Below are 25617 nucleotides of genomic sequence, written 5' to 3'. Positions count from 1 at the left end.
GTACCTAATACATCAAATACATCGTCTGATCGTTGGACTACATCGTACTAACGGAGGGACTTGCTTCTACATCGTTATAAACCGATGTATTTCAGAGGGACCTGAGAATGTCAGACATATTATAGACATAAGAAGCCTTTAATTTATCCGGGGCTGTAGCTCAGTGGTAGAGCGCGCGCTTTGCATTACGGTGAATGATTTGTGTTGCGCGAGGCCCAGGGTTCGATCCCCTGCCGCTCCAATTCGTTAATTCGGAGTTCTTTTTACGTTTTTTCGATGTCTTGAGAGCAATCGCACAATACTTACCTTTAAAATATACTCTTAAAATATAGATATACTTTATCTAACTGCCTAAATAAGGTAATAGGACTCCGAAAAGCTAGTTTTAATTTATTAATTTAGAGTTTTTTTTACTTTTTTTTAATATTTTAAAAGTAATTATATAATACTTACCTCTAAAATATATTCCTAAAATATAAATATACTCTATCTAACTATTTAATTAAAATAATAAAACTCTAAAAAGCTAGTTTTAATTTATTAATTTAGAGTTCTTTTTACCTTTTTTCGATATTTTAAAAATAATTATATAATATTTACTTCTAAAATATACTTTTAAAATATAAATATACTTTATTTAACTACTTAAATAAAGTAAGGTAATAAAACTCTAAAAAGCTAATTTTTAATTTGTTAATTTAAAGTTTTTTTTACCTTTTTTTAATATTCTAAGAGTAATTATATAATACTTACCTCTAAAATATATTCCTAAAATATAGATATATTCTATTTAACTACCTAAATAAGGTAATAGGACTCTAAAAAGCTAGTTTTTAATTCGTTAATTTAGAGTTCTTTTTACCCTTTTTTAATATCTTAAAAGTAATTACATAATATTTACCTCTAAAATATACTCTTAAAATATAGATATACTTTATCTAACTACTTAAATAAAGTAATAAAACTCTAAAAAGCTAGTTTTTAATTCGTTAATTTAGAGTCTTTATTACCTTTTTTTAATATTTTAAAAATAATTATATAATATTTACCTTTAAAATATATTCTTAAAGTATAGATATATTCTATCTAACTACTTAAATAAAGTAATAAGACTTTAAAAAGTTAGTTTTAATTTATTAATTTAAAGTTCTTTTTACCCTTTTTCAATATTTTAAAAGTAATTATATAATATTTACTTCTAAAATATATTCCTAAAATATAGATATACTTTATCTAACTGCTTAAATAAAGTAATAAAACTTTAAAAAGCTAGTTTTTAATTTATTAATTCGGAGTTTTTTTTACCCTTTTTCAATATTTTGAGAGCAATCGCATAATGCTTACCTTTAAGACATATTCCCGAAACATAGATATACTCTATCTAACTGCCTAAATAAGGTAATAGGACTCCGAAAAGCTAGTCCCCCATCGACTACCCTGTTCGGACAAGGGGGAGATCATTTTGCTATGTGAAGAAGATACTAGTGCATTTATAGTATAAGATGATACTTGCGTCCAAGCCATGCATCTAACATATTAAATTGAAGGTCGCTCAATGATCGTCTTACTTCTGCCAACTGATTCCTTTTTCATCTTAACCGTAGGAGGGCTTTGTGGGCTTTCGGCTTTCCCTAGCACGCCGTACTAGCCGAAATCTTGGAAAATAATTTCCTGAAACCCTATATGAATAAATCAATCTATTGCGATTAAATGAACAATCCATTGCGTGTACTTTGATTATATCGGACGACTCTGTAGATGAAATTATCAAGGGTCTGCTGCGACGCACGTTTGCCCGAGGTTTTACCGTTCTGATATTTGAGTCTAGTCAAACAACACTTTAATCACGAATTTTTAGCCCTCTCTGCCCAATTCTTGATCAACACCAGAACGCTATTTCTTTCATGCGCTCTAGCAATTTTCAGGAACTCCGTTTGTGACCATGCAGAGATCGATCTCTACGCGGTGATTCCCGAAGAATTATCTCCTGCTGCCACCTAGCAGGACAGCCCAAGATTCGGAACCTTGGACATTTGTGAAGCTGTCGTGACAATGGCTCCTGACGCGGAGGATAGGTTGGCGGGTCTAGATGCGGCGGAGCTACACTATTTCAACTCTTACAACCATCATGGTAGATATCGGGTAGCTGTCTTGATGTCGGGAGCACTCGCTGACGACTCTCTCGCCGTGCTTAGGCATCCATGAAGAGATGCTGGTGGGTTTTTTGTCAAGCCTCATTTTTGCATTGGCTAACCGCCTGCGGCTGCTCTAGAAAGACGAAGTACGGACAAGGTCATATAGAGACGCGATCTACCAAAACAAACATCTCTTCAAGGATAAGGTTGTCCTCGATGTAGGATGCGGAACCGGGATTCTCAGCATGTCAGTGTTTCTAGTCTCGTTCCTCAGGGCCATAATTGAAGTTTTACTACTACAGGTTTGCGGTCAAAGCAGGCGCAAAACATGTTGTAGGTGTAGACATGTCAACAATCATCGACAAAGCCAAGGAGATAGTCGAGCGCAACGGTATGACGGCCAAAATCACACTATTGCAGGGCAAGATGGAGGAAGTCAAAATGCCATTCCAAAAGGTGGACATCATCATATCAGAGTGGATGGGCTACTTTCTTCTCTACGAGAGTATGCTCGATACGGTCTTGTACGCGCGAGATAGATACCTCGTGACTGAAGGGAAGATTTTTCCAGATAGAGCAACGGTACAGATGGCTGGTATAGAAGATGGTGACTACAAGGAGGAAAAAATAGGCTGTTTGTCCCCTCAAGCCGCCATCTCCGTTCACTGCTGATCAAAGTCGAAGTCTGGGATAACGTCTACGGCTTTGACTTTACTCCATTGAAAGATACGGCTTTGGCAGAGCCTCTTGTCGACACTGTTGAGCTAAAAGCTTGCGTCACAGATCCTTGCAGAGTATTCGAGATAGACCTTTACACCGTCACCGCAGAAGACCTCGCCTTTCGTGCGCCCTTCTCCCTCAAAGTTCGGAGATCTGACTTCATTCACGCACTGATCGCATGGTTCGACATCGAATTTTTAGCCTGTCACAAACCCATCAGATTTTCTACTGGTCCGCACGCTAAATATACCCATTGGAAACAGACAGTGTTCTATTTACGTGAGACGTTGACGGTCGAAGACGGAGAGCAAGTCAATGGCTACCTCATGAGCAAGCCAAACTCCAAGAAAAAAAGAGATTTAGATATTCAGATAGACTACCAATTACAAGCTGACGACACAAATAGAGATGCAGCAGGGAGTCTGGCGTTCAAAATGTACACCCTCGACCTCAATTCTTGACTAGCGGCTAACGATTGATAGGTGCTGAGGGGGACGTTTTCATTGCATGGCATACGTACAGCATTTGACAGCTTCTGACAAACCCCACCAGTATTCAAGACGATAAGCGAGCATACTACGCAAGGAAACATGGAGGAACGACAATGAACGTCTCATGCAAACACGTTTTGATAGACTTGATGCACAGCGTTGATACATGCCGAAAGTCTAGAGAAAGGACGATGTCTACTGCGATCTACCGTAATGATCGCAGGTGGTTTTTACCAGAGTCACCTTCTCCGAATTCCTGACCATCTTCAAAGCCGTAGCGGACACTTCGAGACACCTTCCAAACACTCGTCACTCCTTCACAGCATGAGCTTCTTCAGATTCCTTTCGAATCCTATCTCGCACCCGCATCAAAGCCTTACCGAGCAAATTCTGTCCCCACTTGTCTTTGTTCGCCCCCGCATTGTTAGCACCAAACCCGATACCCCAGATTCGATCAAATGGTGAAGCCTTAAAGAGACTAGTGAATACATATAGCATCATGGAGGGTTTCAGGGTCTACATACCTCGACGAGTTTTCTCCTACCAGTATTCAGGAGCGCCTTTTTTATCTCCTCCGGATTCTCCTTGCCCTGCGTGAACTTGTACCAATTACCATCCTCCACAACCCGTTCTTTGTGCGTATCCCATATTTCATTGCTGAAATTTGCAACTTTCCTTCCCAACCCCTTCTGCTTTTTGGGGCTCTTCTCCTTCATGATTTTTGTTGCAATATCAAAATCTTCGAAGACAATGGCTTTGTGATACATCATGTATTGCTCTGTGGTGACGAAAGTCATTGGGCCTTGTGATTTGAGGCTTGCAGGCGGAGGCGCAGTGAACGCAGCGTTATACCATTGCGAAAGGAAGGGACAATCTCCTTCATATTCGCGAAAAAAATAAACTGGTGCGTGTTCGGCCATCTAGTTTCAAGCTCACAAACCTCTTTCAGAGAGCGTATTGATCCAAGAAGTAGTCCTTCGGGAATACGAAGCAGCTCTCATGACGAATCGTTGCAGAAAATAGAAGTTTACGAAGAAGAGCACGACTCAGAAAGAAACTTCGAGCTCACGGAAGCTAGGCGTAGCTCAAATGAAGGTTTCCTGTGACTCAGTGATCACTACTCCTACACGTATAACAATTGAATGGCTTACAATGGTGGAGTCATTAAGAGACATATTATTGGCTTTCCGTCTTCGAGGCTCAATCTTAACCTTGTGACGCACCTGAGCGACTTGGCAGAGATCTTGTCACAGCTTTGCCTACCCACTGTGTTCCATACGAAGGTTAAATGCTAGGCAGGGTACTACTTGAGCATGAGACGCTGCAAAAGATTTTGTTGATTCATAATGGATATTCCCGTAATCAGCCAATCTTATACTTTGGAGGCGTGATTGATGACCTCATACTGGGTGGACTGCCAAAGGATATACATCAGGACTCATACTGGGGCATCAAAGGAAGTAGCAAATAATTTGCAGAGAGGCCATACATGCTCCATATTGACACATGAAGATGAGTCGGGGGCACAGAAGAACGTCTCGACCCTCGGAGTGACTGGAGACTGTCATGTTCCACACGTGACTCGAAAAAGGGTACAATGTGGCGTGGACTTCTAGGTATAGAATACGCACTCTCTTTAAAAGGTCATTATTTCATACATCTTGAAACCCCCTCCCGTTACAAAACAAGTGTAGGAAGAGAGGAGGCAGCAATTGCGGCGCGCAACCAGCATAGCATAATTGAGCAGGTAAACCCACGGAGAAAGAAGGCACAGGAGAGATTCATTTTTGGGCGTGTAGCAGACGAAAAACAAACGTAGCATCGTAAGACCCAATGTAGAAGTCCTATTGTCCGGTAAATAGTCGCGGTTTGATATCTCATCTGCACAACTCTTCCTTCGTTCTCTCGACTTTCTTTAATCTTTCCTACCGTCAATGCGTATGCTTGCTTATTGACGCCAAAAACGAGCAATGTGTTTGATTTGACCGGTCTAGTTCTACGGTGGTGGCAAAAATACAAGGTGGATGAACCTTCGACTTTTGACTCGCGGGGGACTCGAACCCCCAATCTTTGCCAGGTACCAAACCGGAAAGCAACGCCTTGCCATTAGGCCACTGTCCTGAGGTTAGATAAATAAATCGTTCGGAATGGTGGGCAACCTACGCAAGCCATTAATAGCATTGCATTTATTTAATTAAATAATCCACTTTTTCACTTCCTGTCCCAGTCTCAGACCTACGCGTACGTGATGACAATCCCACAAACCCCATCAAGTACGGAATTCAAATTCCTCACGAGCTCCACATTCCTCCCGCTCTCTGCACCCTCAACAGACCCTGCCGCGTAATCATGGCAACTCTCGAGGACCTAGATGACATGGAGAGGGAGAAGAAGGAGGATGAGAAGAAAGACGATGGCAACGGAGAAGGAAATGGCGAGAAAAAGCTAAATCAGGACGGCGACTCTGTAATGAAAGATGTGAAAGAAGGGGAGAAAGAGGAGGATGCTCTAGATTCGGAAATTCTACATTCAAGCACAAGAGACATCAATATGCGAAGAAGATTGCTCGATAATGATATGAGGATAATGAAGAGCGAATTTCAGCGTTTAACACATGAACAGGCTGCAATGAAGGAAAAAATCAAAGACAATCTAGACAAGATAGAGAACAACAGGTGCCTCCCACCTGCTGCCGTGCTTGGGAAAGCTCTGTATGCTAACACCTGATATGTTATAGACAGCTACCATACCTCGTCGGAAATGTTGTCGAATTATTAGATCTCGATGTCGAGAAGGAAGCGGCGGAAGAAGGCGCCAACATTGATCTTGACGCCACTCGAGTTGGCAAGTCCGCCGTCATCAAAACCTCTACCCGGCAAACCATTTTTCTCCCGCTTATAGGCCTTGTCGATCATACTAAACTCAAGCCGGGCGATCTGATAGGGGTGAATAAAGACTCTTATCTCGTCCTGGACACCTTACCAGCAGAATATGACAGCAGGGTGAAAGCTATGGAGGTGGACGAAAAGCCTATGGAGAAATACACAGATGTTGGAGGTCTCGACAAGCAAATAGAAGAGCTGGTAGAGGCTGTGGTATGGCCGATGAAGGAAGCAGAGCGGTTCAAGAAGATAGGAATTAAGGCCCCGAAAGGTACAGTACATCTTTACCCCCCTGGAGTATTCATTTCACGCTCGCCGTACAGCAAAATTAACACTCACCTTTCTCCACTAGGTGCTCTCATGTATGGACCTCCGGGCACAGGTAAAACACTTCTCGCCCGTGCCTGCGCCGCCCAAACAGACGCTACCTTCCTGAAACTTGCCGGCCCCCAACTCGTGCAAATGTTCATCGGCGACGGTGCGAAGCTGGTGCGCGACTGTTTCGCTTTAGCGAAGGAAAAGGCTCCTTCAATCATATTTATCGACGAGCTGGACGCCGTGGGCACGAAGCGCTTCGATAGTGAGAAATCTGGAGATCGAGAAGTGCAGCGGACAATGTTGGAGCTGCTGAACCAACTCGACGGATTTGCGTCCGACGACCGGATTAAAGTATTGGCTGCCACCAATCGTGTGGATGTGCTCGATCCGGCGTTGCTGAGAAGTGGAAGATTGGATAGGAAGATCGAGTTCTCTTTGCCAAACGAAGAGGCAAGGGCGCAGATTCTGCGAATCCACTCGAGGAAGATGACGGTGGATGAGGCAGTGAACTGGCCGGAGTTGGCTCGGAGCACGGACGAGTTTGGAGGTGCGCAACTGAAAGCGGTATGTGTGGAAGCAGGCATGATTGCGTTGAGAAAGGGGCAGGTGAAGATCGGGCATGAACATTATGTGGACGCCATTGCAGAGGTGCAGGCGAAGAAGAAGGATACGGTCAACTTTTATGCATAGAGGCGAGGTCGGCCAGGTGAGGGAAGGGAGCGTAGCATAGCGATGAGTATACTGCATACATGCGGCTTCTGTGTGGCCTTGAATCATTTTTCCAATCCGGAATTCCAGGGTTTCTCTATTCATTACTGTTCAAGATTGACTAAGATTCGATGGCAGCCTCAGTGATCCACGCGGCTGGGCGATGAGTAGTTCAGCATGGCTTAAAGCAGATCACAAATGTATTCTGCAATTTGGGATGCCCCTAGGTTTGAAGAAGGATTACAGTCATATCTTATCTGGCCCAATTCGTGCATCAAATGATACAAGCGCATGGTAGAAGCGGAAGTGAGAGGAACGACAGCAACGATAAGATATGTAGTGAATAGAATTGCTAAAGGTATGATGAGTGTGCATTAGATGCTAGAAATCTGGAGACGTAGTCGCACCATGCCGACTGATCTATTTCTTGAGAAGCTCTGCTATCTGCTGTGAGAGAATAATGAACCAGTTCGCTGTACAAAAGCCGCTTTTATTCCAAATCCTGTGCCGAACAGACCGCTAACCGAAGTAGGCTCTCCATTCAATGACCGCCCGACTCCCTTTCAAGTTGTGAACAATGATAATCAAATGCCAGCTGCCAAGCCAACACTAGCGATTGAAGCAAAGAAACACACCGAATGCCGTGATTGTGTAAGGGTATCATGTTTCTGACTTGAATGAAGCAACCCAAAGCTCTCCAGGTTAAGTGGAAAACAAGTCTAAAATGTCTGAAATGGTGAGAAAGCCATGTCCTCTTTGTTGGCTCGGACCCTTGAGTTTCATAACATTTTGATGATAGAGGAAAGTTGCGAAGGCTGGGGCTGCAGCCGCGTATGCTGATATGTGACTTTTGGTGAATGAGCGACTCCTGGTGAAAATGCACCTAAAATTCGCCAGCCGTCCGCTGGAAGAAGTCGAAAGCAATGAACGCCGGTAGGGAACACCTCGTGAGCTATTAACGTCATCAATGCCATTCGGCACGCAAGAAATGCAGGATCTATGTTTATATGTGAGTTGCTGAAACCTTCGTTATTTAGAAAATGTTGTCCTCCTATGCACGCTCTGCGCTAAAAGCCGACAAAAAATAATAAGAACGCCTCAGCTCGCTGCCTGTTGTATCGAAGAGATTTACGACCTGAATCTAGGTGTGATGTGTGAATTATGGGTGAATCCAATGTGAGCCAAGAAAGCCTTCGCTATTTCTTGGTGACAGCCCTGAGGCAACGCTGCTCGCTACGCACAGGCGAGGTAGGGTGCCTCTGGGCGTAGTCGATAACTGTTGTTCTGACAATAGTAGCTAGCGTCATAGTAGCTATACTGCGGGGTATATGGAAGCGACAAATCCGATGACTGACGATGCGGCAGTAGACCCTGAGCCGACGGTAATTTCAGACTATCCTGCATGATCTGGGATCCATAGACATATGAGTTGAGAAGCCCGTAGGCATCCGGTGTATGTGGACCTGATTCGGAAGCGGAAGGTGGAGAATAGCGCCCCTGCGATTGTTGCCACTGAGTATATTGGGCCGTATTCCAGATACCTTGGTCGGCGTAGGCGACTTTCGCCCTTGGCAAATCATCCCCTCGCGAATAGATCAGCTGAGTATCAAGAGGAGGTAAATTTTGCGCACTGTGTGGCGCACTCGTCGGGCTTGAGCTGTCGAGATGAGTTTGGTCCATTGACGTAGCCAATGATACGTCAGTCCTTCTCGCGCAGAAATGTTCCCAATGCTTGAGCCAGAGTCTAAAACCGTCAGGATCACCCTGGTCAATGTGCATGTCCCACTTGATATCAGCAAGCCATTCATACTCAAGGCGATTGATCTCACTGATCGAGATGTTGCTGACTTCTGACCATGATCGGTTCTGAAAGGTATTGTCATCTAAGAATTTGGAACCGAGGACAAGAGCTATCGTGAGCATTGAGTACACATCCTGAGATCGTTGGATGTAGTGACCACGACTCGACAGAAGCACCATACGCTTAGAGAGATATAGCAAACCGAGTAGGATTGTCGAGCTGGGAAGACGAGTCGATGACAATACTTGCAAGACGTACTTGCGAAATTCGCGGGTTGGTGTGGATGTGGAATTCAAAACACTTCGAGCCATGTCAATATCTGCAAGATGAATCTTGGAGACAAAGATGTCATACATTCCCTGAGCCATCTCCGAAACAAAATCAGTCATCTGACCCATTTCGTAATCAAGGTAAGCAGCAACACCACCAATCTTTTCCTCCTTTGCCTTGGTAGCTGATTGCTGAGGCTTTGAAGTTGAAGTTCGGTGATATTTGTTGATTGTATGCTTCGGCATCCTAACAGGTTGTAGTTGCGAAGCACTGGTGGCAGCCTGCTGGGTAGCCTCAGGCTGAGAAGGCGCAAAATAAGATGGCTGCTGCCGATCGTCCTCCGGGAAGAATGCCGGTCGTACCACAGGCACTGGCAACATCTGAGGGACTTGCTCGGATGCACCGTTCATCTCAACCGGTCGAGCGGAGTAAAACACTGCTGGTTTTTGTTTGTGGAAAACGCTCGCTTGTGAGGTTGGAAATGAACTTGAACCATAAGCGCTGTCAATATAGTGTCCATACGTCTCAGGGGGTGTAAGTGGCATAGATTGGGACACTGGGCCGTGATAGAAGAGTGGCATATTTGGGCACTGCTGAGGGAGTCGATCGCCTGCCACTCACAGCTTTCCTCAATATGTGCGCAACGGACAGCTCGTTGGTGTGTTGAACTCTCCTTGGGGATGCTGTCCAAAGAGATCCCGCCCACTTATGACAACATGAAAGGTTGTATAAAAATGGTCGGATCGAGATAAAACTCCGCGGTCCGGCGGTACGAAAGATAGTCTTAGATGATATGTCTAACCTTGATGAAAGCTCAGGGTAGAGCAAATAGCCTTTGAAGATGGACACTGGACAAGTTCGGGCTATTTGACTTCGCAAGGCAACACAATATGTCCCAAGATCTTACTTAAAAGCTTGGAGGCGGTATGACGTGTCCTTTCGACCGGAAAAACAAGATATTACACCCATGGATTCTCTTTAGTGTCAATTATTGGATCAATGGTGTCAAGGAGATACCCAGTCTGATGTATTGACCTGCCCCGTGCAACCACACGACTGATTTCGTCTCCGGGTTGTAGTCTTATTACAGATATTCCGCGGATGAAAGGGAGACAGAATTTTGAGTAACGTTCAATTTGTTGAGTCGTTTGAAAGCTTCGAGTCTCACGTCGACAGGCTGCTGATGCTGTGGGGCGACCAGATGTAACGGGCGGTCTTGGTGTGGGAGAGTGATTCAGCCGATCTTTGACTCCATAACGGTACGCAGGTCACGACAGGCCCAGAGGAGATGAGGTCGAAGAATCGGACGAAGATAAGGAGAGGGAGATGGGAGGAGAGGAGGAAAGTCGATGGGTGGAAGGGCGAGAATTAAATTAGCTCGAAATGAAATTTTGAATGTCTACACTAGTCATATTTCTTTGTGTCACCGGCAGCGTCTGCGGACGAAAGAAGCATAGCGTATGGTCAGAAATTAAGAACATTTAATTAGGACACCCCGGGCCCCAAGACCCCCATTGCAGTCCCTGGAATAATACATTAATTTTTGCATCCCGTCCAACTGACTCAAAACCTGTGGCAAAGATCCTTTTAGTCTTGGACGATTATAAATGTCATAGTCCTACCGGTAGATATCTACGGAAAGGCAGCAGGCTCGCAGGGTTAAGATGTTGCCTAATGCTCCGAAGTAGACTTAGCTGCCTATCCTCGTGTGGGGAACGTCACTCTGAACGTAATGCGCATACGGTCAGTGCTCTAGCTTGCTTCCCTCAGTGAATGACGCGGCCGGAGAGCATAGAAAATACTGTTCGAATGCAAGCAGCAAGTCAGATGTTTCCATGTTGATGTGACGCTGGCTCGAATAATGTGTCCGGTCCGGAAATAGCCCCGAATCTGTTTCGTTTTCTTTTGCCATCCTGACCGCCTTTCTGCGCTACCCGATGCCACCCACCAAATACGGCATTGCACTTGGTGCCACTGTGCCAGACCTGGGGTATATTGCCTCTCTAGATTAAACTCCAGCGGTAAAGGACTTGTCATGTATTGTAAGTGATTCTCAGCGGGGTTCTGCCATCACCCCCCAGCTTCCACCGGGTTTTCCAGACTTTCTCCTGTGTTCGAGCCCGCACGAAGGCCTCTTGACAGTCCTCTGGGAGTGCCTCAACAACATCTTGCGGGACGTGCATCAGGCCCAGTGGGCCAATGTCCACCAATGCCTCATCTGGACCCGGATAGCCAAGAGTGGACGTTGATGGTGTCTCAAAATACGTGTCAGTCACCATGAATCTTTGAGTGTAGAAGGATGGCAACTCTGGGAAAGCGTCTGAGGCCGGGGCTCTTTGCAGTGGATCATCTCCTGTCTCATCACCAAGGACGTTGTTCTGGGTCCTCATGGTATGTGAAGCGGGAGGGCGCGACTCCACACGCTCCCACCGGGCCTGGGTGGGTTGCATAATCTTGGGATATTGCATGAAGTTGGTGTGCACGTTGTACATACCGTTCAGGTTCAGATGTCGTTGGGCGGTAGTGAGAGAATTGAAACGGCTGTTGGTATCAGCCACCAATATCTGCGATCAGTAACGAAGGTGACGAACCTAGCTTGCATTGCATGTTCATACATCCAATTCGCCCCGGTGACAACGACTTTCCGTTTCTTGCTTTCCACAGGTTTCCCATTAAGCAATGGTACACTTGAAGCGCCAGCATGATATACAGCGCTTGCACCGTGCCAAGCTACGTAGCGGTTGCGATCGTACCCTTCCGCGCCCCCAGGCACCTCATCTTCAGGTACAGCATATTCACCTTCTACGTCGCCTCGCGCTCCAGCTTCCGCCACAAGGTAGTCGTCTGTGATTTTCCTGCCGCCGACCACAATTTTGGCCCCGAACTCGCGAAACACAGAACGTGCTGTCACTACGCCAATAGCCCGGCCCTTGTAGGAATGAGGAATGAGACCTCGGTCGATCAGATCTTTCTTGGCGTCTTCGGCGATAATGATCTTGTAGAGATGCTTATGTTTTTGAAAGAAGAGGTAGCTGTCTCGGAATCCGATGCATCGTGCCGGTTCAGTTGACAACATGTAGAGTTTCTCTCCTTTACCCTCAATCCTAAAGGTCCTGACCCGATATTCTCTACCTCCCTGCAATTCTCCATCCTTGGTGACCTTTTTCTCGCCCTCGGAGTCATCCGGCAGCTCGACCTCGTCACCTACGATGTTGGCCATGTTGCCTTCTTTGTCAATTGGCACTTGCGTAACGTGAGAAGGGCCTCCTTTGATCTTTGCCCATCGGCCGGCGCCGAAACCGCGACCTCGCCACCCTCCGCGCTTTCTCGGGGTAGGCACATCAGATCCAGGGTCTCGTAAGTCTTGACTAGTAGCATCCCGTCGTCGGGCGCCACCTCTTGGTCTTCCTGCCCGCCTCCTCCGAGTTCCACCTCTTCCATGGGGAGGTGTTGCAGCACCTGAACCTTCATCTGATTCTAAGGCAGGAGTTTCACGACTTGCCTCATCATCTAACTCCATCTGGTCTTGCTCGACATCTTCGTCCTGGCTACCCTCTTCCTGAGGTAAGCCAGCAATCTCTCCATCGGATGGTTCATCAGCCCTTGGTGTTGGCGTCCCTAGCTTTGTCAGCTCAGTAGTCACATCGCAAGTAGAGAATATACCCACGCTGAATTGCCGCCGCAGCCCGAGATCTTGACGACCGGGCCATTTGAAAGGGTGAGTTTCTGCGCTACCTCACGTAACGAGTAGACAAAGAAAGCCAAGACAACTTTCCATCGCTTGAGGCACCTTAGATAAGCTTGCTGACTAATCCGATCTGGGCTTGGGAAAGCTGTTCTACAGAAACTCAGGTTTCGAGTCAGCGGCATACAGGTACATCTTTTTGAATCCATGTGGGAATCTCGGCAAGTGTTGAGTCTATCTACAAGTAGCTATGGAGCATGCTGTACAACGACATATGGCCGCGTACCGAAGTCCGCATTCACTCAGAAACGGAGCTCCCAGTGGTAAAAGCATGTACATGCCGGAGCTCGCAGACCCCATAGCCTGCGTGTCATTCAAGGCACTTCTTAGGTTGATGTTTCTATATAGCTGATCGTAAATACAATTGTTGATTAATGACTGCCAACGTGGAAAAGATGGGAGACAGTTGTGGGTATGACTGCGCGGCAAGTCCAAGCTATTCTAGCAGTATTCTACTGATGCGACCCCTCTTTCCGCTCTTTGACATAAAAGAACGTCTCCTTCTGCATGCTCTCCTACATCTGTTGCTGATCTGTTGGTTCCGTTCGCTACAAGTCGAGCTTTACTCTTCCTAAATACAGCACATCCGAGGTCTACCATCTGAAAGAAGACCCAAGAATCCCCGTGCGTGGTTCAGTCCAAGCCTCTTCTCTCCTAATCAGAGCTCCCGAGCGCCAAAGAGAAAGGCCCCGCTCACACCCCCTCAGTCCTCACCCACAGTGCCTTCAACGGCGCTTTCACCCAGCTTCAGCCCGATCTCATGATGGCCGTGCAGCATGAGGGCATCAATCCGAATTTTCTGAAGACAGCATTGCAGCAAGCACGGTGAGTTGGGCCATCTGGCATTCACTTTTCTCCTCGCTTTTCGGTTGCCCCTTGGACCCAGCCATTATCAGGATCCAGTCGGTCGCCTTCGGCCAAAGGGTAGATGAGTTCATCATTCACAACTTCCGCCCGTGTGTCAACTCGACCCTCTCGAGTGGTGTCGTTGTCAAGAAAGACAAGTCTACCTGGGCTACTCTGCTCAACATCGGCCGCGCTAATGCTGCCCCACCGAACCAACACAATTTTCGTCTCTCTTTTCTCCCTGCCTGCCTGACTTACTGCCTCTCGCATCCCGAACATCTTAGCTTCGACATTGGTGACGGAGCAGATTACCTCCGATCTTCTTTAAGACCTGCTAGATCTGCTAATTTGCGCATGATTTTGACGGGCCTGGCACTGGGCTACTACCAGCACTGCCGTTCTTCGACTGTTGCTAACTCTTTCTTCTCATGCCAGTTCAGATGCAGACAGCCCTGATCGTGTTTTAAGCGGCTGCCCGTCTGGAGTTTGCACTCCAAAGCCTGATCCTCAAGACAAACGCTGGCCGCCGCTGAGGAGCTATTTCGGACAGGTTGGTGCCCAATCTCTCAGTCATCGCCGCAATCCAGAACTCTCTCTACGTTTTGTTCATATGCCTGGAAAAATACTTGTCAATGACTCCGGAAGGCTTGAATATTGGGGACTCCCTACGGCTCCTGCCTCTCCAGATGGAGAGGCGCTTCTCTCGTCTAGAAAATGTCCGGTATCGCCCATTCCCCCGATACCCCACAATACCTTGCCAACTCCTCGTCACTCATCATCTTCCTCAGCGATGCGCCATGGGAAAGACGCCTGTGGCAATGGTCATGCGCATAACCCGAAAGAAAAAGAAGGTCAGCCGAAGGCTCGTACAGCATCCTACGCCCGCGTCGTGTCTGGTAATATCATACTACCACCTCATACCAGGAGGAATTCTTCATACCCGAACCCTCCGCCAGAGGTTACCGTGAACCCTTTAATTCTAGCGTCTCACCTGTCGAACCCAACCAATCGCCAACTTTCTACTGCGTCATCGTCACCGACGGAACGAGAATCTTCCCTTTCTGCATTTTCTGCTTTGAGTTCCAACCTTGGGTCAATGAAGCTAACTGATGGCGCGGCCTCGCCGCCTTCAAAGAACACCCCTCCCTTGACACCGAGAGCGCTCTCAAATGATGGCTCTGAAGCCAATAAGACCCAGTCATCTCCCCTAGGTCAAAATGATGATCGGGATGCGCAAAGTCAACCGAGAGACGCTACAGCCACTCGATCAGCGCCACCAATCGGCCCTCCGAAAGGCAAGCTCTATGTCAGTATTGCATCAGCTCGGGGCCTACGGCCTAGCTATTCTCCCTATGCGGTGTGCTCTTTCGAGTGGATCGAATCCATCGCTCATGAGCCAAAACAAAATGGAACAGAGCCAGATTTTGCAGCTACGAGTAAGGAGAGGGATGGTGGAGTACCCGTGAGGCGAACGGGTAGTGACATGGGTCGATCTATAGCAATACCAATGAAGAGCCGACAAAGCAGTACAACAAGCTTGTCAGATCAGAAGACTTTCAAGAATGGCAAGCAAGTGACAGAGCCAACTTGGAACCATGAAGCAGTATTGTAGGACGCAATCTCTATCAACTCACGTTAACGCACTGACACTACTTAGCGATGTCTCTGGGAAACACTCGGACGTTGAAATTTCCGTTTACAGTGCGAGCCAGGACGTCTTTCTTGGCCAGACAAAGATTACACCAAACGTGTTTCACGAAAATACGAAAGTTGAGGGGTGGTACAAATTGGAACCGAGAGATCCAGAGACTGATCAAGTCTCTGGCGAGATAAATCTTCGCTTTTCTTTCCAGGAAACTTCTAGAAAGCAGTATGGTCCAGCAGATTTTCCTGTACTTAGACTTATTGGCAAAGGTTCGCCTTTCTCGTGCAGTAGACCGAAATACGGTTAACAATTGTCACAGGAACCTTTGGTCAAGTGTACCAAGTCTACAAAAGGGATACTCGGCAGGTCTACGCCATGAAGAAATTATCAAAGAAGGTCATCGTTCAGAAGAAAGAAGTTGCGCACACCATTGGCGAGAGAAATATCCTTGTACGGACTGCTTCCGCAGACTCGCCTTTCATCGTTGGACTGAAATACTCATTTCAAACTCCGGAAAACCTCTACCTTGTGACTGGCTTTATGTCTGGAGGAGAGCTGTTTTATCATTTGCAAAAAGAAGGTCGCTTTCCCGAATCGCGAGCAAAGTTCTACATTGCAGAGCTCATTCTTGCTCTCGAGCATTTGCACAAATTCAATATTGTTTACCGAGATCTGAAGCCGGAGAACATCCTCCTTGACGCCGTTGGCCATATAGCGCTTTGCGATTTTGGCTTGTCAAAAGCCAATCTTGCTAAGGATGAGACAACCAACACCTTTTGTGGGACCACCGAGTATCTTGCACCAGAAGTGCTTCTAGATGAACAAGGGTATACCACTATGGTAGACTTCTGGTCGCTTGGCGTACTCGTTTTTGAGATGTGTTGTGGCTGGAGCCCTTTCTATGCCGATGAAACACAACAAATGTATAAGAACATTGCCTTTGGGAAGGTTCGCTTCCCCAAAGATACATTGAGTAGCGAAGGGAGAAATTTCGTGAAAGGCCTACTCAACCGCAATCCTAAACACCGCCTGGGCGCGCAAAGAGATGCCGATGAGCTGAAGGAACATACATTCTTTGCCGATACCGACTGGGAATCCGTGGCCAATAAGCAAGTAGTACCCCCTTTCAAGCCGAAATTGAAGAACATCCTAGACGTTTCGAATTTCGATCCCGAATTTACAAATGCCTTGGCAGATACCCAGTCATTGAACGACAGCGCAGTGCAAAGGGCTGGCGGGCCACTGCCAGCCTCAACGCCCCTCTCCCCTGGGATGCAGGCAAACTTCAAAGGCTTCACCTTTGTCGACGAGAGCACCATGGACGAGCAATTCCAAAGCTCTCATCTTGATCGTATGGAGGAGGATGCTGACGAGGATGACGATTGGGAGAAAATCCCGACGAGTAGACGAGGCGATCGCATGAGTGGCATCATCAAAACCTCTTCAAATGACGATCATATCTTCAACAACTCGCACTTCGATTTGTGAGGAAGACCCGAGACTGTCTCTGAACAACAGCTACGTTGGGGTCGGCGCGGAGTTGCACCTTTCATTTTTTGATGGCTTTTAGCGACAATGAATAATGGGTGCGTACCTAACGACGCATTGAAATGGATTGGGAAGGATGTGCATCTGGCTAACGCCTCAACGCATACCCTCAGCTGGAGGGTGACAGATTTGGCTGTGGTTGGCATGGCATCCAGTGCTGTACATACAGAATCTTTGCTTAGCATTCTTCTCCACCATCCTCCAAACGGATGGAATTAGTGTGAAAACTTCATGAGGCATCCACCGAGTTTCGAGCATCGAGGAAGTCTAGTAGGGAAGAACCCCACATTTATGCCCACGCTCCCATACTTTACCTCGCCGTGTTAGTCGCATAATAGTCTACTGTAGATCGATTGCCGAGCGGAGTTTAAGATCGATGTGGCACCAGTGGTGGCTATGCCCCTGTGGCGCGATTGAGAGCTCACGCAATTGCACCTCCCGTGTGGTTCTAAATAAGACTAATAAAGCAGTTCGAATCACGACCACCTCACCAACTCACACGCTTGCATCTCACTCCTAGTCTTAGTGGCCACCTGTTTCACTCTTTACATCTTTCGCTGTGTTGTACTGCTTGTCACACCAGGCGCTCCCATGCATCAGCAAATACATGTCAACCTTGCCATTTCGCATTGCCGTCCAATGCCCCCTTTTCCATGGAGCGCATGGTGGTAAAGAAAGGTGGCCTAACTCCGGCAAATCTGCACAGTCCGGAGTACGCGTGCACCCCTAGAAGATTCGTGGATATCAGCTGATGTCCTACCAATGGTAGACCAACAAGCAATGGCGAGGGACATGATCCCGCGTTCGTTGCCTTCAAGGCGCAGAGGATACAGGCCGTCTCTGCCACCAGCTCCATATCCACAACGCTGGGTACTTACAACCCCAAATCCGCGATATCTTGGAGCTCCACCGCATCACCCTACGGCAACATTAGACCAGGTTTCGACCCAATCGCAGCATCATACCCACGACGGCCAGTCAACATATCCCAACCCCCAACGTTTTACTCTGTCCTCACCTCGCGCTCGAAAGAGCTGCCCAAGGAACCTTTCAAGCGGTTGCCGCCTGTGCTTTACAACTGCATCCTGCGTCAATTGAAAATGATTCACACAGCACCGTCCTCCAACAGCTGCTATTCATGCTACGTACGGGATCTGTGCTCCCTTTCGCTCACTAGTAGAGCTTGGGATAGGGAGGTGGTCAAACACCTGTTAGTACGACCCAAAACTCTTTCCTGAAGCGCTAAAATTGTTGGGCAGGTACAGCGAGATATCAATCGTAGAGCATGGCGTCAAACAACGAGTCAAGAGGCTCAAGATAAGGTTGAAGCAATTAAGACGGACGCTGCGAGCGCGTGCTTCTCTTTCACATTACGTGCGAGAGCTCCACATCACTCTCTCGCAAACCGTCATTAGCTTTGCATCGACTGCCTTAACTGATCTGATTGCGTCTGTAGTCATGACATGCCCGAACCTCGAGAGCTTTGGGGGCTATCATCAATTGTATAGTCATGAGTTTGATAGACTGACTCATGCCCTCTCTACGCGAAAGAGGCTCAGGGCTCACCTGTGGCTTATTGGTGAAAATAACGCAGTGGCTCAACGAGCCCTTCGCCAATTAGCTCCTGGCTTGATGGATGCTGAGCAGAAGTTTTCTTTCGCCTCGTTCCACAACGGCTGGCCACTCTTGACCACTCTCTTACTCCATGCGCCGGGCCATGGAATACTTGAAAGAGACTTATTCGTCAACACGAAAACAAGCGACCCAAGAAAATTGCACGGACCTGGAATACTCCATCGACTTCCTTCGTTACAGCATCTTTGCGTTTCTAGCTTTGATGTGGACGATTTCGACGATCAAACCCTACAACATCTTCCTCCTTTGCGTAGTCTTCGTCTGCAAGATCTTGAAGGCGTCACCTTCTGGGGTCTTTCCGAGTTTTCGAGGACTCGCAATGCCTTCGGGCTGCGAAGGCTAGCCATTGTGAATGTGGATGTTCTATATATGTCAGCCATCTCGAACCTTCTGCTACGACTTAAGAATCTCAAGAAATTCACCCTTGTCCAGGATTCTTCTCCGGAAATACCTCAAGAGGAAGTGGTGATTCAACCTATCATTGCTTCTCCACAGCTTCAATATCTGCACTGGGATATCTTACTGCCCGGCTCCGCGAACGCAAATTTGGCGGATTCAATTCGCGCCGGGGCGTTTCCGCGTTTGGAAATCGTTAGAGTACCTTCAGATCACGGGGGCTTGATACAAAGCCTGTGCAAGCCTCGTTCTCAAATCCTGCTCCCGGGTGACTGGTCCTCAGCAGTCGCAGCTATGGGCGCACCGTCATGTTCTGGGTTGAGAGCTGCCCGACGAGCCGCGCAGCAGCGACTAGAGAAGGCATGGAATACGATACAGTATAAAGTAATCGTTGAAGAAGGCAGCGTAATCAAGGAAGTGTACGATATCAGTGGCTTCATGGGAATGGTTGGGAGTAAGATTGAATACTCCCTGGACCCGGATCTTGCGGGAAGTGACCACCCACTGATCGACTTCGAAGACTTGACCGCTAGTACTTCTAGCATCGTAGCTGAAGCAGAGCGTTGCACAGGGTCATGGAATGCAAGACACCCAGCGGGTACGAAATGGTGGGCTCACGAAGAAAAACCGAGGCAGGTCCCGGTTGATCTAATGCAATTTTTCTAATCAAAAGTACGAGGATCAAAATAGGGTATTTCACATCTTGTATATACCTTGACTTCTTGATCCTGTGGACGAAGCGGAAGACCGTGCGAGCTTCACAGCTGGTCAAGGGTGATATGAGTGAAAAGTAGGATAGCAGTGCATGTAGAAAATTTCCCTGGATATGCCCACGCCAACGTGAGAATATGAGAACCTGTTGAACGACAGGGTTGGTTAAGAGCGACATTCTAAGAAATCGACTTCCGAGGGTTCACTGTTGTGTTAAAAACCATAAGAACTCTCGGAAGTCTTTCCGGAAGGCTGCTGCCACTTTTTTTTAACGACTTCAACCCGCGCGCAACAGCAGCCAATCCTTTCTGCGTCCGAGGTCCACCTTAGGCTTCTGAATCTCCATGGGAGAGCACGATTGATTGTCACAATAAGCATGCCCACCTCAATAGAAACACCTTCTGCCAACGTCGGAACGAAGCCAGGCGTGATCGCCTCCAGTGACGCGCCCATGGCCTCAGAATCTCAGTGGTTTTTTTCGGAGGAGGAGCTTACTCGGACTCCGTCAATCCTCCAAGGCCTCTCGCCGGCTGAAGAACGGGAAAATCGCAGTAAAGGCGTCAATTTCATCCTTCAGGTCGGCATCATGTTGAAACTACCTCAGATCACTTTGGCTACCGCTTCTATATATCTACATCGATTTTACATGCGATATCCAATGGACTTTCGCAGGAATGGAGGATATCATTACTATTCTATGGCTGCCGCTTGCCTCTTCTTAGCCATCAAAGTTGAAGAAAACAACCGGAAACTCAAGGAATTAGTAGTAGCCAGTGTGAGGGTAGCGCAGAAGAATCCATACAAAGAGGTTGACATAGTGAATGATCCGGAGTATTGGAAATGGAGGGACATTATCATACGATTCGAGGACACACTTCTAGACGCCATCTGTTTTGACCTGAGCTTGGATCCTCCATACAAAACTTTATATGATTTTCTACTCGTGTACGGCGAAGAAAACAATAAGAAGCTAAGAAACTCCGCCTGGGCTTTCATAAGCGACAGCTATCTCACCACGCTTTGCTTGCTCTTTCCAAGCAGAACGATTGCCGGAAGCGCTCTTTATGCGGCTGCGAGGCATAGTGGCGTCGCTTTTCCAGACGATAGTCAAGGCCGGCCTTGGTGGGAATTTCTTGGTATAAACTTGGAGGATATTAGTAGCGCTTGCGATCACCTTGCTAAGATGTATCGAGCTGCTCCTACCAAAGGAGGGCGGGACGATATACTTTACGAGACGACAGGACCATTGAATGAGGGCGATGATAAGACGAGGCTTCTAAGCGACCATAGCGGTGCTATTGACAATGCAGATAACCCCTCGCAAAATTTACTCAAACGAGTAGCCTCAGACAATGTCCTTTCAAATGAGACTTTCGATCGTACGGATGCCGAGACGGCTCTTCGTTCAGAATATGCTCTTCGAAAACGACGGAAACTGGATCATGGGATTGAAGAGCCTCAGCCCGATGACCGCGTCGACCTGAACGAAACTTGTACGCAGAAAATTCCCAATAAAGCGATCCACGAGACGGACGCTTCGACCATGCGAATCACAGCTCCAGCGAAGCTAACTCAAGCCGATGCTTCAGAATTGATCGGTGCGATAGATGACGCTAGAGATTCAGCTGCTCCGGTGGTTGACACGTATACCGAGGACGGCAGACTGAATACATCCTAGAAGCTTTAAAAGCGGCAAAAATCTGGAGCTTGTCTATGACAAAACTACGACGTCGGGAAGTTCAAGTATTCACATAGCCCTCAGTCAGTCCTGACAATCACTAGGCTAATGCTTGTGGATCTTGAGTACTGCGGAGGGAAGGCTCCGGCCATCTAATTCCTGCTGGACCAAGTTCAAGCGCTGTGAGCGATCCCAGCACATTCATTACTTTGCCCATAAATGAAGTACACTAGACTTGAAGCTAGCAGCATATATCGAAATGATGAGAGTTGTTTCAAAGCTGCACATGCGGGATTGAACAAGGTATTCTTCCATAGCATACGCGCAAATCATCGAAATCGAATACATACGATTGGAATACATGCACAGGCGAGGAAGACAATCAATGCCGGCAAGCTTACCATTGGCTTAAGCGATGATAATCCGGCATACAGTGGATACAATTCATTTTCAACAGTAAGCGAACGGATCCTTCAAGTGGGCCATTCTAATTGTCCTACTAAAATAATATTTAGACCCGGCGGACCCATCAAAGTAGCTGCGATTGGTCAAGTGTCTTGGGGGAACAGCATGAACAAGTTGAGAAGACAGACAGCAGGGTTTCCGGCATCGACTATTGAGACTTCTTGGTTAGAATATACTCAAAGAAATGCTCGAAATGCTAGCCTCGATTACAGGTTTCAGTTCTCAAATATCATGAACTTGATATTACACATATGCTCAGTGAATTAGTAAATCAAGTCTTCAACAAGAGGTATAGGACTTCTTATTCCATGCACTTGCGAATATACGAGTAGGCAAGAATGAATCACATTGCTCGCAATGGTTTAGATGCCTATTTGCGTTATCTCTTGCAAGCCGAACAAGGAACGATACCGATGAGCAAACCATTCAAGGCTTAATTATGCGCGCACACCGCGTTTGTGAGTCGTGAATATTGTGACCCTTGGTTGCTGGCAAAAAAAGGGGTCACTTCCGCCCAGCCTTAGCGCTATCCTACGATTCAATGATGTTCTTCCCCAGTGGAGTTATCGTCCCACTTCTCTAGCCAATCTTCTTCCTCCTCCTCCACATCCTCCTCTTGCCCTTCCACCTCCACTGGCATGTCCTCATATGCTTTCAGATCCTTCGCAATATCTGATTCTTCCGGCGAACGTGGTGGCTGAGGTATAGCGAACTTTTGGACGTGGGCATCGGCATCGTTTGGTTTCAGGGCTATCGGTTTGTAGTTCTTCAGCTCCCGCAGATATAGGTCTTGAACCAGATCTACTGCTATCGGTGTCAATCCTCTGAAACGCGGAGGATAGACTATTGAGTACCTCGTCGAGATGGTGTTGGTGCTACGAAGCAACGTCGCTGCAGAGCGGCTTGCGGCCGATAGCGGAGAAAGCGTAGAAGCCGCTGCAGCCATTAGCCAGATACAGCTGATCATTTCGAAATCCACCCACCGAGGAACGGAGCGGCTGCATGGTTGAAGATACAATTATTAAATCAACTCCTTATGTGAGCAACGGAAGTCAAAGCACGGGTTTCTCTGACGTTCCACGCTAACGATTCTTAATCAGCATACGCCAAGCCTTCCGGTACTAAGAAGAGTCACATCGCGTTCACTTCCATCTCTTTGTCGTCCTCAAGGTCTCCCTTCCGCTCGGTTCATTTCTCCTCAACCATGCGATGATCTTAGGTTGTTGATGAGATCATATCACTCATTGCAAAGTGCTTCGCGCAACCTTGACTTTCTGTGGGGTAAGGCACATGAACCTCACGGACACCTTTATTGGTACAGTCGAGAAGCAAGCAGAAGGGCAGAGATTTGTCAAAAGTGATAGTGCAACACCTTTGAAAACTCCCCTGGACAAGTTTTGTCGTCATCTATGGCTACGACAGCAGCTGCTCAGAGTAAACCAACAGGCAACACAATCGTAGCCGAGCCTGATAGGCCAGTCGAACCCTGGCGTGAAAATCTTAACAATCATCTCATCTGCCGTGACTGCAAGGAATTCCCTCCCAATCTTGTGGAAGAACATGCCTCAGGCGACACTGTATGCAGCTCTTGCGGCTTGGTGCTAGGAGACAGGACTGTCGATACGCGGTCAGAATGGCGCACATTCTCCAATGATGATCAAGGAGGAGACGACCCATCACGTGTTGGGGACGCTGCAAACCCTCTGTTGAATGGATCGCAGCTGCAGACCGGCATATCGTTCAACGGCGGGAACCCTGGTCGCAATAGGGATTTGCAAAGAGCGCAGAACAAAGCCAATCACAACAAGACTGCCAAAGCTCTGCTTTCGGCTTACAAAGAAATCGATGCCTTCTGTGAGTCTTTAAGCATTCCAAAGTCAATCGCGGACACTGCCAAAGGGCATTTTAAAGAAGTCTACGAGGCCGGCGCTTTTAGGGGCAAGTCCCAAGAGACCATCATTGCAGGAGTCATATTTATCGCTTGTCGACAGATGAAAGCAGCAAGGACTTTCAGAGAGATCTTTACCCTTACCAAAGTGTCCAAAGCTGAGATAGGTCGAGTTTTCAAAGCTCTCGAAAAATTCTTCAATAACCGCAACGCAGAGAAGATGAAGCAATCACAAGAAGATCCAAGTAAAATTCCAATGCATTTGACTTACTTGTGTTCCGCGCTGACTGGTTTAGATACCTACCATCAACCACCGCAACTGTACGAGCATGGCCCCTCAACGGACCCAAAGCAGTTATGTGAGAGATATTGCAACGCTCTCCGTCTACCCTTCGCAATCAATAAAGTCTCGAGAGAAATTGCAGAGAAAATGGACTCCGAGGGGATGCTGGCCGGGCGCTCGCCGCTTTCCGTGGCAGCAGCATGCATCTTCATGGCGTCACATCTCATGGGAGTGCCGAAGACTGCCAAGGAGATCTCTACCGTCGCCGGCGTGAGCGACGGGACAATTCGCAACGCATACAAGATCTTCTATCCCGACAAAGAGAAATTAATAAGTCCGGAATGGTTGGAAAAGAAACAGGGTGGTTATGTGGGCGATATTGCTAGGTTGCCTGTTGCGTAATACAAGCTACTAGTGAGCGGACCCAACAATACGTGAGGTGTATGCCTTTTGACCAGATTGCACTTTCTAGCTCAGCTTCGTGAATGAACAGCTAGATACTGCTTCAACCCTTGGCCAGGTACGATTCTACAAGGACCACGAGCGAAATACAAGACGTCAAGCTCGATATCAATTATCTTTCTGACGGTGGCAGTATCCTGTCTAGCATTCTGTTGATTAAGGCCACTTGTAATGTCTGCACGAAAACTCTCAAGAGTGACAGCTCAAGGGGCTTATCCATTTCATGATTGCAACAGGATCAGAGAAAACGAAGTAGTTGGTATGAAAAGAATGTTTATAACGGTAATGGCTCTTGGTTCGCGCTATATATAGTTGACACCAACAACCGAAGTTGAACATCGATTTCATTGAGAATCGAGGTGGATATGGCTTGATTGGGACTCTTGCGCTGTGCAACATGATCTTCGTAATTCCGTCTTGGTCCTACTCTCCCACATTTGGTGCATCCGTAAGGTAGTTTATCGTATTGCCAAAAATAGTTGGCCTGGGTCTCGGGAAGTGCCCTTAGCGCAGGAAAATATACAGCTGGATTCCTCTTCCCGGCAAAGTTGTGTCGCGTTTCAATGTAATATACGGGGGCAGGGGGCCTGGGAAATTCGGCAGCATTAAGGTACATTGTGAATGAACGCAAAGAATGGGTTTGACACTTCATTCGTACAGTCGTCGATCTTTTCCTCTCTGCTGTTCAGATTCTGCATGGTATCGTGTCCCAATCCCGCCCCGCACGCTTTTACGTGGTCGTGCACGCTGCACACTTTTACCCAGCATACCATTGATCACAAGATCTTTGCAAAAATCTCTTCTACCTTAAGCCAGCCCTTGATCACCTTTGACGTCCGCGTTCATTGGGAGACAAAGAATAATGATAATCCTCATCATATAGAATGTCAGATGGCTCCGAAGAGGCCTCAGTGGCTCGGCATGCCTCCAAGACGGCACGTGGAAGAGAAGGCGGAGAAGGGCATAAATCTTTTAGTTCATCAGATTCGG

General features: G+C 47.2%; 8 protein-coding genes and 2 non-coding genes across 10 annotated transcripts; 6 read left to right on the top strand and 4 right to left on the bottom strand.

Annotated features, from left to right (window-relative positions):
• The first annotated feature begins 149 nt into the window (after positions 1-149).
• KY384_000656 lies at positions 150-241 on the top strand. Its single transcript has one exon. It is a non-coding gene; the product is annotated as a tRNA-Ala (tRNA).
• Positions 242-2052: 1811 nt separating this feature from the next.
• KY384_000655 (uncharacterized protein) lies at positions 2053-3316 on the top strand (the record flags this gene model as incomplete). Its single annotated transcript, XM_044809190.1, has 3 exons — positions 2053-2156; positions 2438-2769; positions 2820-3316. 3 exons carry the CDS (start codon positions 2053-2055, stop codon positions 3314-3316), a joined length of 933 nt encoding a protein of 310 aa, XP_044665177.1.
• A 339-nt stretch (positions 3317-3655) lies between these two features.
• On the bottom strand, positions 3656-4143 carry KY384_000654 (uncharacterized protein; the record flags this gene model as incomplete). Its single annotated transcript, XM_044809189.1, has 2 exons — positions 3656-3814; positions 3871-4143. The coding sequence occupies 2 exons, from the start codon at positions 4141-4143 to the stop codon at positions 3656-3658; spliced, it is 432 nt and encodes a 143-aa protein (XP_044665176.1).
• A 1243-nt stretch (positions 4144-5386) lies between these two features.
• Positions 5387-5465, bottom strand: KY384_000653. The gene has a single exon. It is a non-coding gene; the product is annotated as a tRNA-Arg (tRNA).
• A 230-nt stretch (positions 5466-5695) lies between these two features.
• RPT5 (26S proteasome regulatory subunit 6A) lies at positions 5696-7236 on the top strand (the record flags this gene model as incomplete). Its single annotated transcript, XM_044809188.1, has 3 exons — positions 5696-6021; positions 6084-6499; positions 6581-7236. The coding sequence occupies 3 exons, from the start codon at positions 5696-5698 to the stop codon at positions 7234-7236; spliced, it is 1398 nt and encodes a 465-aa protein (XP_044665175.1).
• Positions 7237-8487: 1251 nt separating this feature from the next.
• On the bottom strand, positions 8488-9906 carry KY384_000651 (uncharacterized protein; the record flags this gene model as incomplete). The annotated part of the gene is made up of 1 exon (XM_044809187.1): positions 8488-9906. The coding sequence occupies one exon, from the start codon at positions 9904-9906 to the stop codon at positions 8488-8490; it is 1419 nt and encodes a 472-aa protein (XP_044665174.1).
• Positions 9907-11358: 1452 nt separating this feature from the next.
• Positions 11359-13035, bottom strand: KY384_000650 (uncharacterized protein; the record flags this gene model as incomplete). The annotated part of the gene is made up of 3 exons (XM_044809186.1): positions 11359-11866; positions 11917-12943; positions 12993-13035. 3 exons carry the CDS (start codon positions 13033-13035, stop codon positions 11359-11361), a joined length of 1578 nt encoding a protein of 525 aa, XP_044665173.1.
• A 249-nt stretch (positions 13036-13284) lies between these two features.
• On the top strand, positions 13285-19806 carry KY384_000649 (uncharacterized protein; the record flags this gene model as incomplete). The annotated part of the gene is made up of 7 exons (XM_044809185.1): positions 13285-13300; positions 13733-13895; positions 14352-15524; positions 15574-15830; positions 15881-17045; positions 17879-18319; positions 18369-19806. 7 exons carry the CDS (start codon positions 13285-13287, stop codon positions 19804-19806), a joined length of 4653 nt encoding a protein of 1550 aa, XP_044665172.1.
• Positions 19807-20227: 421 nt separating this feature from the next.
• Positions 20228-21529, top strand: KY384_000648 (uncharacterized protein; the record flags this gene model as incomplete). Its single annotated transcript, XM_044809184.1, has 1 exon — positions 20228-21529. One exon carries the CDS (start codon positions 20228-20230, stop codon positions 21527-21529), a length of 1302 nt encoding a protein of 433 aa, XP_044665171.1.
• Positions 21530-23403: 1874 nt separating this feature from the next.
• KY384_000647 (uncharacterized protein) lies at positions 23404-24567 on the top strand (the record flags this gene model as incomplete). The annotated part of the gene is made up of 1 exon (XM_044809183.1): positions 23404-24567. One exon carries the CDS (start codon positions 23404-23406, stop codon positions 24565-24567), a length of 1164 nt encoding a protein of 387 aa, XP_044665170.1.
• Positions 24568-25617: the final 1050 nt, after the last annotated feature.

The sequence above is a fragment of the Bacidia gigantensis genome (genome assembly GCF_019456465.1).
Source record: "Bacidia gigantensis strain McMullin 20006 chromosome Unknown contig_74, whole genome shotgun sequence".
Classification (NCBI taxonomy): Eukaryota; Fungi; Ascomycota; class Lecanoromycetes; order Lecanorales; family Ramalinaceae; genus Bacidia; species Bacidia gigantensis.
Note: the sequence above shows the minus strand (reverse complement) of the source record. Positions and strands in the feature narration are given on the sequence as shown.